Source organism: Hyla sarda, chromosome 6, assembly GCF_029499605.1.
Source record: "Hyla sarda isolate aHylSar1 chromosome 6, aHylSar1.hap1, whole genome shotgun sequence".
NCBI classification, from domain to species: domain Eukaryota; kingdom Metazoa; phylum Chordata; class Amphibia; order Anura; family Hylidae; genus Hyla; species Hyla sarda.
In genome coordinates, this window is record NC_079194.1 from 142,988,510 (window position 1) to 143,002,832 (window position 14,323).

The 14,323-nt window shown below is 47.2% G+C and overlaps 1 protein-coding gene across 2 annotated transcripts in view; it reads right to left on the bottom strand.

Moving 5' to 3' along the window:
• The window catches only part of CCDC113 (coiled-coil domain containing 113), a 32,833-nt gene that overhangs the window by 12,256 nt on the left and 6,254 nt on the right, over positions 1-14,323 (bottom strand). For both annotated transcript variants that reach the window (XM_056525385.1, XM_056525386.1), the window contains exon 4: positions 12,814-12,972. In XM_056525385.1, the coding sequence (XP_056381360.1) occupies positions 12,814-12,972 (159 nt within the window). The remainder of the gene's footprint in view (positions 1-12,813; positions 12,973-14,323) is intronic.

Here is a 14,323-nt window from a genome sequence, read left to right on the forward strand (position 1 = left end):
ATATTACAGTCATGGCCGTAAATGTTGGCACCCCTCAAATTTTTCAAGAAAATGAAGTATTTCTCACAGAAAGGGATTGCAGTAAGGCTGCATGCACACCAAGTTTTTGCTATACAATTCCCGTTTACGGTTTCAAGTTAAAAACCGTACAGAACCGTATAGAAAATCGTATGCATTGACTTAATATTGTAAACCGCATGTCAGACGCATCATCCGGTTTAGTCAGTTTTGCATATACGAGTTGAAATTTGTACACATGTTTTGATGTATCCGTTTTTCATCAAAAACCTGATCTGGGAACTGCATTGCAAAAACATGGTGTGCATGCAACCTTAGGCTAAGTTTCTACTAGTTTTTTTGTCCTGTGTTTTTTGGTTAGAAAAAAACGCCAGTGCAATTTCCTGCATCTGGCGTTTTTTCATTTGCGTTGAAATAGCATTTTTGGCGCAATGGCAAAAAAAAAAAAAAAAAGGGATGCTGTAGTGATGGAAAAATATGTATTTAACAAAATTTATATTTTTTAATAACAACATTTTTTTTTATTTTTAATAAAGTGTGTGGGTTTCACTTTTTTTTCTCTCTTTTTTGACATATTTTAGGTAGTACTACTCCCAGCATGGAACACACTGTTCCATGATGAGAGAAGTAGTACCTGTACTAATAGACATATCTCCCGATGCAATTGTCCATAATATAGCAGAGATGTGGAGCGGTTCTATACAGCGAGGTACAGTATCTGATATATGAGTGCATGGCCTGACTTGTTTATCTTAATGCCATTCTTTTTCCTTCCCAGTTTATAATTTGCTGTTTACCAGTATTCATGCTTATGGTACATACATTCTATACAATATTTTTGATATATTTAGCACTTTGCATACTGTGAGTGTCCCATTACTATGTTGACACTTAATCTTGCTTATTTATGCACTTTACCCAGCTTATGATATACTCGCCTCTTTTTCTATTTGTATGTGTATTCTGTTTTTATATTTGTTCATGTTTTTAGTGACTGATTAATAAAGAATTGTTATTTTCATACCAAATGAAATTTTATTTAAAAAAAAAAAAAAAAAAAAAAAGGGTAAAAGCTGCCTGAAAAGACACCAAAGTTAAAACCCACATGGCGTTTTTTAATCTCATAGACTTCTATGGGAGAAAAACTCCACGATTTCATGAGTCAACAAAAATGCACCACTTATATAAAGTGCAATATGTCACGAAAAATGATATCATAATTGCATCAAAAAGCGTTCTAAAGTTATTACCATTTAAAGAGAGACACATGTCAAATAAAAAGAGCCAGGTCACTGGTCATTAAGGTAAAAAATGGGTCCATCCTTAAGGGGTTAAGATCTCTCCACAGGTGTACAATGGGATTTAGAACCATCAATAAGCTTCTCTCAGACAGAATGTTGGATCATTCTTCCTTCGCAAACTGCTCCAGGCCTCTCTTATTGGAATGGCGCCTTTTCCCAACAGCAATTTTAAGATCTCTCCACAGGTGTTCAATGGGATTCAGATCTGGACTCATTGCTGGCCACTTCAGAACTCTCCAGTGCTTTGTTTCTGGGTGCTTTTTGACGTATGTTTGGGGTCATTGTCCTGCTGGAAGACTCAAGATCTCGGACATAAACCCAGCTTTCTGACACTGGGCTGTAGAGTGCGACCCAAAATCCGTTGGTAATCCTCACATTTCATGATGCCTTGCACACATTCAAGGCACCCAGTGCCAGAGGCAGCAAAACAACCCCAAAACATCGTTGATCCTCTACCATATTTCACTATAGGTACAGTATTCTTTTCTTTGTAGGCCTCATTCCGTTTTCGGTAAACAGTAGAATGATGTGGTTTACCAAAAAGCTCTATCTTGGTCTCATCTGTCCACAAGACATTTTCCAAGAAGGATTTTGGCAAAATGTAGTCTTGTTTTTTTATGTATGTCAGCAGTGGGGTCCTCCTGGGTCTCCTGCCTTAGCGTTGCGTTTCATTTAAATGTCGTCAGATAGTTCGGGCTAACACTTATGCTCCCTGAGCCTGCAGGACAGCTTGAATATCTTTGGAACTTGTTTGGGGCTGATTATCCACCATCTGGACTATCCTGCGTTGACACCTTTCATCAATTGTTCTCTTCCGTTTATGCCCAGGGAGATTAGCTACAGTGCCATGGGTTGCAAACTTCTTGATAATGTTGTGCACTGTGGACAAAGGCAAATCTACATCTCTGGAGTTGGACTTGTAACCTTGAGATTGTTGATATTTTTCCACAATTTTGGTTCTCAAGTCCTCAGACAGTTCTGTTCTCCTCTTTCTGTTGTCCATGCTTAGTGTGGCACACAGACAAACAATGCAAAGACTAAGTGAACTTCTCTCCTTTTTATCTGCTTTCAGGTGTGATTTTTATATTGCCCACACCCGTTACTTGCCCTCGGTGAGTTTAATGGAGCATCACATGCTTGAAACAATCTTATTTTTTATTTATTTAAGTATTTATTTAAGTTTGCATTTTTAATGTACATACCCTACCAACAAGGTGGAATAATAAACATGAACAACAACAGACTCCATTGGTCTCAGGGACTAGCTGTTAAGCACAGACAGGGAATCACTTTACAAAAGTGAGCGGCAGCAGGGCACATCTGAGACCGAACCAGAGGAGGCCCAACAAAGGCAAACACACGCACACAGTCGCAAACACACATCCCGGCAACCCCAACCCCCCGCTCCCAGCCTCTCCCCCTAGAGGACACCAGTATACCATTAGAACCTACTGGGATAAACTAGTTGGATGGTCCGCCAACAGATCCAGCAGAAGCCAAATTTCTTAGGGCACTTGCGACTCACATATAGGGCTTGATACAACGGGACATATTTGTTGACCATATTTAGCCAACGAGACAGCGGGGGAGGGCAAAGTATCCTACCAGGTCATTACTACCACTTTAGGAGCACAGAATAGCAGGAAGCGAATCAGCCAAAGTCTGTGCGAGCTAGAGACTACATCATTAATACCTCCGAGCAAGCATAACACCGGGGTAAGCAAGAAAGGAAAGTCCAGGTTATCAGCAAGAAACAAAGAAACTCCATTACCTCCCTCCAGAAGACAGCAATGACAGGACACTCGCACACTGCATGCAGTAAAATATCAACCTCCACAGAGCATGGGAAACAAATCAGACTGATAAACACCTATGCATTTAAGCTTAGCAGGGGTATAATACAACCTCAGAACATATCTAGATTGTATCAGCATATCTCAACTACTGACCACAGTAGCATAATAGGAACATTCAACCTCCTTCCATTGACAAATCTGAGATGTCAACCACCCATTTATGGAATGGATGATCGGTGAGGCTTCAAAGTGGACACCAGCTCCATGAGGTGCAGGATATACTCAGAAGGAAAGGTAAAATCACAGGTAGTTTAATTCCCAAGATGCAACATGTTTCACTGCCGATTTGCAGCTTCGTCAGGCATAACAAGAAGCATATGGGTTACTGCTTTATAGGAATGACAATTAACCCTGTCAGTGTAATGACGGGACGGGAAAGAGAACAGCTTTCAATATTAAATTAATCAAGAGTCTTTTTGGATATTTAAGTTGTCCACTTTAGTACCGTATGGTCAGAATGAGACCATTGAGAATGTCCGTTAGTTCCTATAGTGGGCGATACTGTATATTGCCCTCAGATCCAGCTCTTGGTATCTTCTGGTTCGTGCTGGATCTCTGGCCATTTTCTCGCATGGGTGCACTCTCTCTTCTCTATTTTATTGTTTCTCCTGTTCTTTTTTCTTCTATTTTTTGTTATGGTGATTAATATTCAGTTTATTTTTTTATATACACATGTGGATGTCATATATTTGTAAATGTGCAGTTTTGTATGTGTATGTGCACTAATGCATGTGTTTATATGTTACCCCATGTTTTTAGCTTTTTTACTATGCAACCGTTTTTACTATGCAACGGTATATTTATTATTTTTTCCCCTTTTTTTCTTTTCAATTCACTAGTGTGATATATGGAAATATTGTATATCTCCTTCCCTTCCCATCATTGCACTGACAGGGTTAATTGTCATTTCTATAAAGCAGTAACTCATATTCTTCTTGTTATGCCTGATGAAGCTGCGAATCTGCAGTGAAACCCATTGCATCTTGGGAATTAAACTACCTGTGATTTTACCTTTCCTTCTCTGAGTATATCCTGCACCCCGTAGAGCCGGCGTCCACTTTAAAGCCTCACCGATCCTCCATTACTTCACAGCCGGAGGGCAGCGGATATCTCTACTATTTTATGTGCCTATCATTGTTGTGTATGCTGTTACACAACTTCTTGGGGCGAGTGGCTTTTATGCCTCCGTATTTCAGTTATACATATGTCTTTTATTACACCAAGAAGCGCTCTCTTTTCTCACTTTTACATTATCCATTTATGGAAGGCTTGTAAGAAAGGGCTAGGTCCTAGTGTCTGGAGGAGCGCATAAGCTTGAGTAAAGGGTTTAGAAAGGTCCATAGTGCCTAGGAGAAGCTCCACTTCAGAAAACACAGGGATAAACGTCAGGGAGCTAAACTGCGCTTGAACCACATGTCTGAGCTGGATATACCTAAAGAAGGCATCTCCAGGGATGCCATAACGTTCCTTCATATATGAAAAGGACAAGAAAACCGGCCTCCTGTAACCCATGTAGGTGAGGTAAATGTACATTCCCCCACAAGGGTGCCCTAGGGGAAACCAGCGGTTGTGGAAATTTGCTCGACACCATGGACCACACTTTAGCAATAGTCTGAAGAGGGACAGGAAAAGAAGAACAAGAGTGATACCTGTAGAGCATATTAGTGAGAGATTCATAGGATCCCATAATTGCACCAGCCAGGGCAGTCGCTGAGTTCGAAAGATCCAGGTCCAGTAGACCAGTTGGGAGGCAAGAAAATAACTATACATGTCAGGGGCCGCTAAGCCACCATGCCTTTTAGGAGCCTGGAGAAGAGCCCGACCAAGTCTGGAAGACTTCCCCCTGTCAATAAAAGGATCCCAGAGCACCACAAAGTGTATTAAAATATCTCCTAGGGGGAATCACAGGCGCTAAATGAAAAAGGTAAAAAGGAATTTAGGTAGGTATATACATTTTAAAAATATTGATCCTACCCACTAAGGAGAGAGCAAGCGAGGACCAGGCATTTAACCGCTCCACAGTGGAGCACAATAGTGGATCTAAGTTCAACAACATATAATCTAGCAGGGACATAATTACTTCCACCCCCAAGTATCTGAACGGCCGGGAGATTAGAAGGAACTCCAGACGACAGTGCTTTCAATGAGGACTAGGCCCAGTTGACCCGTAAGCCCCAAATTACACTAAACCGGTCAAGTAGGTCAATGAGGGACAGGAGAGAGCCCTCAGCATCTGCCAGGAACACCAGAGTGTCATCTGCATAAAGGGAAACCTTCTCTACAATAGATCCCCTGGGAATACCACAGATATCAGGTGCCCTACAAACATCTGCGGCCAAGGGTTCCATCACCAGCGCAAAAGAAAAGGAGAGAGCGGGCACCCCTCCCTGCCATGTCCCACGAGCACAGAAACGAGGACCGAACCCAAACAATCCCAATACCTCCCAAAGATAGGGCCACTGTACCAAATCAAAAAGGTCTTATAAATATCCAGGCTGACCACTACACCTGTAGGAAAGCCTTCCCCCACTGCTGCTATGTTAAGTTGCAGACGCTTCACATTAACATCAGCAGCCCTACCCGGCATAAACCCAGTTTGGTCAGGATGAATGACAGTATCAATGACACCGTACAGGTGAGTAGCCAATACTCTAGCCAAAATATTAATATCAACATTCAATAAGGAAATAGCCCTATATAGTAACGGATCTTTTCCAGGCTTAGGAAGCACCGCAATCATAGAGTCTGGAAGCACTTCAGTGTCAGCTATGGAGTGAAACAATTTAAGAAGAAGTATAGGGGCCAATCATTCCTAATTCATCCTGTACCAATCACCTATCATCTAAACCCGGGGTCTTCCCATGAGGAAGATCTCGAATGGCCAGTTCCACCTCCTCAACCGAAAAAGGGGCATCTAACGCCTCTGCCTGAGAGCGACTAAGCATAGGAAGGGATAAATTCCGAAGGAAAAACAAGATCTCCCCTAGACAGGGCTCAGAAGGGGCAGCATACAAAGAGGCGTAAAAGTCCTTAAAGACAGTGTTAATCAACAAAGGGTCAGTCACCACCGCACCATCTGGGCCACTGATATTAGGGATAGAGGCAGCAGGGCGACTAGCCCTCGCTAAAAACGTCAGCAGTTTACCATTTTTTGCCCCCAAATGCAAACAAGGCAACCTCCCTATCCACCATGTGCAACTGGACCCTATCCTTCTGAATGACCAGCAGAGAACTCTGAGCCCTAGCCCACCCCCTCGAGGGAGGGGTCCTGAACATACGCTGCCTCCAATACACCCACCTCCTGCCACTTCTAACCGTGGCTTTGTATGCGTCCCATTGCACTAAAGGGTCAGGGTAAGAATCATTATATGCTCTCAATATTCTGCATGGGCAACCCCCAGAGCGTCCACAACTGCCTCCACTTGTAACCAGCTGGGATGCATGTACTAGATATGGGAAAAAGGACAGGACAGTTTAGCTGAGTGGACCGAGATCCCCCTAGTGGTGTAGGAAATTGTTACGATTCGGCAGGCTGGATGTGGATCATCTGTGTCAGCGAGGGATTGGCGTGGACCGTGTCGGTGGACCGGTTCTAAGTTGCTACTGGTATTCACCAGAGCCCGCCGCAAAGCGGGATGGTCTTGCTGCGGCGGTAGCAACCAGGTCGTATCCACCGGCAACGGCTCAACCTCGCTGACTGCTGAGAAGGCGTGGGACAGAAGGACTAGGCAGAGGCAAGGTCAGACGTAGCAGAAGGTCGGGGCAGGCGGCAAGGTTCGTAGTCAAATAGGAATAGCAGAAGATCTGGAACACAGGCTTTGGACAACACTAAACGCTTTCACTGGCACAAGGCAACAAGATCCGGCAAGGAAGTGCAGGGGAAGTGAGGTAATATACACAGGGAGCAGGTGGAAGCTAATTAGGCTGATTGGGTCAGGCACCAATCATTGGTGCACTGGCCCTTTAAATCTTAAAGAGCTGGCGCGCGCGCGCCCTGAGGAGCGGAGCCGCGCGCGCCAGGACATGACAGCCGGGGGCCGGGACAGGTGAGTGACCTGGGATGCGATTCGTGAGCGGGCGCGTCCCGCTATGCGAATAGCATCCCCGCCGGCAGTGTCAGTGCAGCGCTCCCGGTCAGTGGGTCTGACCGAGGCACTGCAGAGAGAGGAACGCCGCAAGCGCTCCGGGGAGGAGCAGGGACCCGGAGCGCTCGGCGTAACTGTACTCCCCCCCCCCCCCCCCCCACCTTAGGTCTCCCCCTTTTTTTTGTCCGGTAATTGCTTCACATGGGACGAGGACACTGGGAGCGATTGTAGGGTTTCCTCAAAGGCAGGCAGTTCAGCAGGAGTGGGAATGGGGAGGGAGGGCAGAGGGTGAAGCTTGGCACGGGGCAGAGTGTTACCAGGACGGGGGCTATGAGGAGGCAAAGCATAGTCCTGATAGGCCTTGGGGAGACCAGGTGTAGGAGGAGGCACTGAGGCCTGCCTGACGGGACTGGGAGCAGACGTGAGGCATTTCTTGCGGCAAGCAGGGCCCCAATTCTTGATCTCCCCGGTGGTCCAGTCAAGGGTGGGAGCATGATGCTGGAGCCATGGCAGACCGAGGAGGACTTCAGAGGTACAGTTGGGAAGGACGAACAATTCAATCTTTCGTGATGGGATCCAATGCACATTAAGAGGGGTTCTGTGCGGTAACGCACAGTACAGTCCAACTTCACTCCGTTGACCGAAGAAATGTAGAGCGGCTTGACGAGACGGGTCACCGGGATGCAGAACTTATTCACCAAAGAGTCCAGAATAAAATTTCCAGAAGCACCAGAGTCCAAGCAGGCCACGGCTGAGAAGGAGGAGTTGGCAGAAGGAGAAATCCGCACGGGCACAGTGAGACGTGGAGAAGCAGACTTTGTACCAAGAGACGCCACACCCACGTGAGCTGGGTGCGTGCGTTTCCCAGACGTGGAGGACGAATAGGGCAATCCACCAAAAAATTTTCGGTACTGGCGCAGTACAGACATAAATTTTTATCCCTACGGCGAGTCCTCTCTTCATGGGTCAGGCGAGACCGATCCACTTGCATAGCCTCCTCGGCGGGAGGCACAGGGGTAGGTTGCAAAGGATACTGTGAGAGAGGTGCCCAGAGAGCAAGGTCTTTTTCCTGGCGGAGCTCCTGGTGTCTCTCAGAAAAACGCATGTCAATGCGGGTGGCCAAATGGATAAGTTCTTGCAGGTTGGCAGGAATCTCTCGTGCGGCCAGCACATCCTTGATGTTACTGGATAGGCCTTTTTTAAAGGTCGCGCAGAGAGCCTCATTATTCCAAGATAATTCGGAAGCGAGAGTACGAAATTGGATGGCGTACTCGCCTACTGAAGAATTACCCTGGACCAGGTTCAGCAGGGCAGTCTCGGCAGAAGAAGCTCGGGCTGGTTCCTCGAAGACACTACGGACTTCAGTGAAGAAGGACTGGACTGTAGCTGTGGCAGGATCATTGCGATCCCAGAGCGGTGTGGCCCAAGACAAGGCCTTTCCAGACGAACGCCACCTTAGACCGTTCTGTAGGAAATTGGTCCGACAACATCTCCATATGTAGGGAACATTGAGACAGAAAGCCACGGCAGAGTCTAGAGTCCCCATCAAATTTGTCCGGCAGGGACAAGCGGAGGCTAGGAGCGGCCACTCGCTGCGGAGGTGGTGCAGTAGCTGGCGGAGGAGATGGTTGCTGCTGTAGCAGTGGCAGAAGTTGCTGTAACGTGGCGGTCAACTGCGACAGCTGCGGTCCTTGTTGGGCGATTTGCCGAGATTGCTGAGCGACCACCGTGGATAGGTCAGCGAGACTTGGCAGCGGCACCTCAGCGGGATCCATGGCCGGATATACTGTTACGATTCGGCAGGCTGGATGTGGATCATCTGTGTCAGCGAGGGATTGGCGTGGACCGTGTCGGTGGACCGGTTCTAAGTTGCTACTGGTATTCACCAGAGCCCGCCGCAAAGCGGGATGGTCTTGCTGCGGCGGTAGCAACCAGGTCGTATCCACCGGCAGTGGCTCAACCTCGCTGAGTGCTGAGAAGGCTTGGGACAGAAGGACTAGGCAGAGGCAAGGTCAGACGTAGCAGAAGGTCGGGGCAGGCGGCAAGGTTCGTAGTCAAATAGGAATAGCAGAAGATCTGGAACACAGGCTTTGGACAACACTAAACGCTTTCACTGGCACAAGGCAACAAGATCCGGCAAGGAAGTGCAGGGGAAGTGAGGTAATATACACAGGGAGCAGGTGGAAGCTAATTAGGCTGATTGGGCCAGGCACCAATCATTGGTGCACTGGCCCTTTAAATCTTAGAGAGCTGGCGCGCGCGCGCCCTAAGGAGCGGAGCCGCGCGCGCCAGGACATGACAGCCGGGGGCCGGGACAGGTGAGTGACTTGGGATGCGATTCGGGAGCGGGCGCGCCCCGCTATGCGAATCGCATCCCCGCCGGCAGTGTCAGTGCAGCGCTCCCGGTCAGCGGGTCTGACCGGGGCACTGCAGAGAGAGGAACGCCGCGAGCGCTCCGGGGAGGAGCAGGGACCCAGAGCGTTCGGCATAACAGAAATGTCTCTTACCTTCTGAAAAAAACTACCTCCCTAATCTCTATCTAAAGACAATCATGGGGAACAGTCTTTAGCAATGAAGTTCAGGATAGTTCAATCCAGAGGCCTAACAAGGGGGGCCGCATCCACCCAGTGAAGAGCTTCAGTCGGAGAAGTGAAGAACTTGGCAGATGCTCCATCCACTACTCTCAGGCCAGCCAGATACAACATCGAGTAGCAGTAACCCTTGGCACATAGCTTCGCCCGGACCTCCATGAACTGCACCCGCTGCTTGCGAAGCTCCACAGAAAAGCCCAGATAAAAGGATACTCTGCTTCCATCACAAATGACTTCTCCCTTAATACGTACAGTTTGGAGAATAGCATCTCTGTCCTTGAAGTGCAAAAGTTTGGCAAGGAAGGGACGTGGAGGGCCACCAGGTGAGGGACACCGAGCCGGAAATCGATGCGCTCGCTCAACCGAGAAATAGGGAGAAAAAAGGTATCCACAGGGAGAATCTCCTTCAGCCACATTTCAAGGAACAACACAGGATCATTCCCTTCTACCTTCTCGGAGAGGCCCACGAGGCGGATGTTATTGCGCTTCAGACGGTTTTCCATGTCATCAATGCGGTTAAGTACCCCTGTAACCTGAAGCTGCAGGAAGTCTACTAGCTCCGGCAGGGAATGCAAGGTGTCAGAGACCCTTCAAAAATCGACAGCGGAGTATCAGGAGCATTACCCCCAGGACAGTCCGGAGCCCTGGAGAACTGGCTCAGCATTTTCACCGCCTACTTAGAGACTCTAGAAGCAAGCGGGGTCTGAGCACCCAGGATTTCTTTGAGAGGGGCCACTAGAGCAAGAGGACCCATCATCAGAAGAGGAATACTCATCAGAGATCGGCCGAGAGGCCTCGGCATTCAGTTTGGATTTCTTATTCCGTTTATTACCATGAGAGCCCTCCATGGCAGACAGGGCCTCACTAAGAGCAGGCAGAAAGTCACTAGCCACACAGTCCACTGATCAAGGAACACAACAGCACTGCAGATATATCCACTGAGCAAGCACTGCACCACAAGTCCCAGGCAAGATGTCTCCCCCTAGGAGGGATGAGGCCAGGACTCCAGCAATGCTCTTCAGGGTGCCAGCATGCACAAATCTTCAGCTCCCCAGGGAGCAGCAAAGGAGAGGCAGGGTCCGTGCTGCTGCAAGGGATCCAGCAAAGGCCGCACTCCACAGCAGGAGTCTCCACAGCAACCAGACCCACATTTGGAAGCCATTTGCAATGCCCGATGTGGCGTTCACAGCCAGAGAGGGCTGAGAAGACAGGGAGCTGTGCGCCAGAGAAGACCACACTGCCCGACAGCACAGATAGTCCGGGACCAGGAGAAGGATCCCCACCAAAGCTCCGCAGCACGACCCACCACAGCCCAGGCCGCAGGAGGAGGAAGCCGCCGCTCCACCGACAGCCTCCGGAACTGGACCAGAAACAGCCCCAGGTGTTCCTCCACTCCAGAGGGACCCACCAGGAGAAGACCGGACACTCAGGGTAAGTAAAAGCAGGGTTACAGAGCGGGGTTAGCGGGAGCTCACAACACAGCCGTCCCTCACTTTGGCATCCAGGCCATGCCAAGAAACAATCTTATTTATCCAAAATTTTGAAAGGGTTCCAATAATTTTGCCCAGAGCATTTTTGGAGTTTGGCGTGACATTATGTCCAATTCGCTTTTTTCCTCCCTTTTTTGGTTTAGTTCCAATACACACAAAGAGAATAAACATGTGTATAGCAAAACATGTGTTACTGCAATCCTTTTCTGTGAGAAATACTTCATTTTCAGGGATGCCAACATTTACGGCCTGTATATGCCTCTCCATATCCCACCCCGCAACCCGGTACATCATCTGTCATGTGTGCCTTTTTATATTCCACTCTGTTCTACAATACATTATCAATGTTGTGTGTCTCTCTGCCTTGCTCCCCAATGTATACATTAATATGTCGGGCCATCGCATAAATGGCTATCCGGCAGTGTAGACTGCTTCAGCTGCTGCCGGTGTGGTCCGGCGAGTGTCACTCACCTGTCCCTGATGTTCCGGACCGTCCTCTTCGAGCTCCGCTGCATGGCCATCGCTCTCCATCGTCATCACGTCGATAACTTTCTATATTACTATTGCACGGCTCCCTCAACATACGATGGTTCATTTGGAACGAATTACCATCGTATGTTGAGGGATCACTGTAGTATGTTGTAGATGTCTCTATAACCCACCAAGCCTCCAGAAATATTATCTATGTAATGTTTATCAGTAAAATATATTATTTTTGTAATATGTTCCTCTTCATATGCTACCCTGCCTCCCAATACATTATGTCTGTTTTGTGTGCCTTTATATTTCTAGTCCTGCAGCTTGTAGAGAGTGTATATGAAGGGGATTTCTCTTGCCTACATTGTTTCTTCCATAGCAACACAGAGAGATTTGTGAGCCAAATTCAGAAGCCAGAAACATAAAAAAAAAAAAAGACATGTAAACTATCTGCATGACCTAGTGAGTAACATATAGAAGGATATATTTTTCTGTTCTAGGACAGGTACATTTTAACTACCATATGGGGTACAGAGGGGGGCATAACTGCTAGATGGGGCATGCAGTGTATGACTACTGCATGAGGTCACATAGGGAGCTTAATACTTTATGGGGGCACAGAGGGGGCCTTAAATTATATGGTGCACTATTGCTGTGTAACGCAATACTAATGGGGAGTTTGTATATAGAAGAGGATGGTACTGAAACGAGAAGCCTAAAATGATAGCCTCACATTTTCCTTGCTGTGGTGTTTATTACTGTATCACATTGCATAAACATTTCTTGTCCTGCAGCTTATAGAGGGAGATTTATCAAAACCTGTCCAGAGGGAAAGTTGCAGAGTTGCCCATAGCAACCAATCAGATCGCTTCTTTCATTTTTGAAAAGGCCTTTGAAAAATCAAAGACGCAATCTGATTGGTTGCTATGGGCAACTTTTCCTCTTAACAGGTTTTTCATAAATTTCCACCATAGAGTATATATGCAGGGACTTACTCTTGCCAGCATCTTTTCTTCCATGTAGCGGAGAACCTTGTCGGGGTTCACCACTTCACCCTTTTTATTGCTTACTGAAGCTCTGCCGATGTCTCGCTCAAACTCATACTTGACCTTTTTAATTTCTGAGCTGCGGATCTCGGCCTCTTCAATGGTGGCCTGAACAATCAGAGAGAAAGATGGGTCAGAATAAGCAGAGGAGAGGGGAAGCAGTGATGATTCTGAGGTTCATTATTATAATAGGTACAACACAAATATCTGCAGCCGCCTGTTTATTCCTATTTGTATCAGTCCCTGGGAAAGCTGATTGATAACCAGTATAGCTCAGGGGTAGTCACAGCTTTACTGTTTAGTCAGGACTGGTTTTTGAGTCTCTGGTTTTCCAGCTCTTACCATTTTGAAGATCTCTGCTTGCTGTCAGTGAAGATCTGTCTACTACTGGCTGACATAACCCCACCCCAAATCTTTCAACATTGGATTGCTCGGGATCGCCCTTAGCAACGGACCACAAGCGCAGGATCTGCTCCCCCAGTATAAATGCACCACTGCATTGTAGGTTGAGCACCTCCTGCTTTTTGAGACCACGTCTTTTCTTCTTCTTATTCAAATATTATACTTGGAGGTGTATAAACTCCACATTTAATGCATCTTGATCACTTTCTAGGCAGCATTAAGGTTCACCTGTGAGGCTGTCAACACATTAGCCAACTTGGGAGGGGCTTATAGCCTGCCTTCCTCCTCCCATTGTAAGTGTGCCCAGCTACACTGGAGGTAACTGGGAGCAAGCTGTTAGTCGGATCTAAGGCTGCTTTCACACTATGAAATAGTTCCGTTTAGGAACTTCCGTCACCAGTTCCGTCACTATATCGGCGAAACCCAGCCGTTACAAAACCCCTGATGGCCGTGACTAAATCGCATTGCAGCCTATGGGGTTTTGTAACTGCCCGCAGTAACTGCCTGCATGCAGTAATTTTTCCGCCACGATGTCCCGTCACTGTATAACGCCCGTAATGAATTACGGGCATATACGGGTGCAAACGGGCAGTTACAAAACCCCATAGGCTGCAATGCGATTTAGTCACGGCCATCAGGGGTTTTGTAACGGCCGGGTTTCGCCGATATAGTGACGGAACTGGTGACGGAAGTTCATAAACGGAACAATTTCATAGTGTGAAAGCAGCCTAATGCTGTTGTAATTGCCCACTTGCCCCTGGTATTGCCCATACGGCACAGGTAAGTTTAGTGTTAGGTCCCGTGCCCCTTGAGAAACCCTGGCATTGGTGTGCGGGCTCTGGTGTGTCCTTCATATAAGGATATACTGGCTAATGTCTCAATTTTAACATCAGTTTGAGGGTTAGCCATATGTCAATGTTTACATCTACCACAGTAGTGCACCTAAATTCCTGTATTACTCTATATGTTACACATCCACACCTTTCATCTGGAGTAGGATGCCATTATGGCACTTGTAGTCTGCTGTAGGAATCCTCCATTGTATGTATTTTATGCT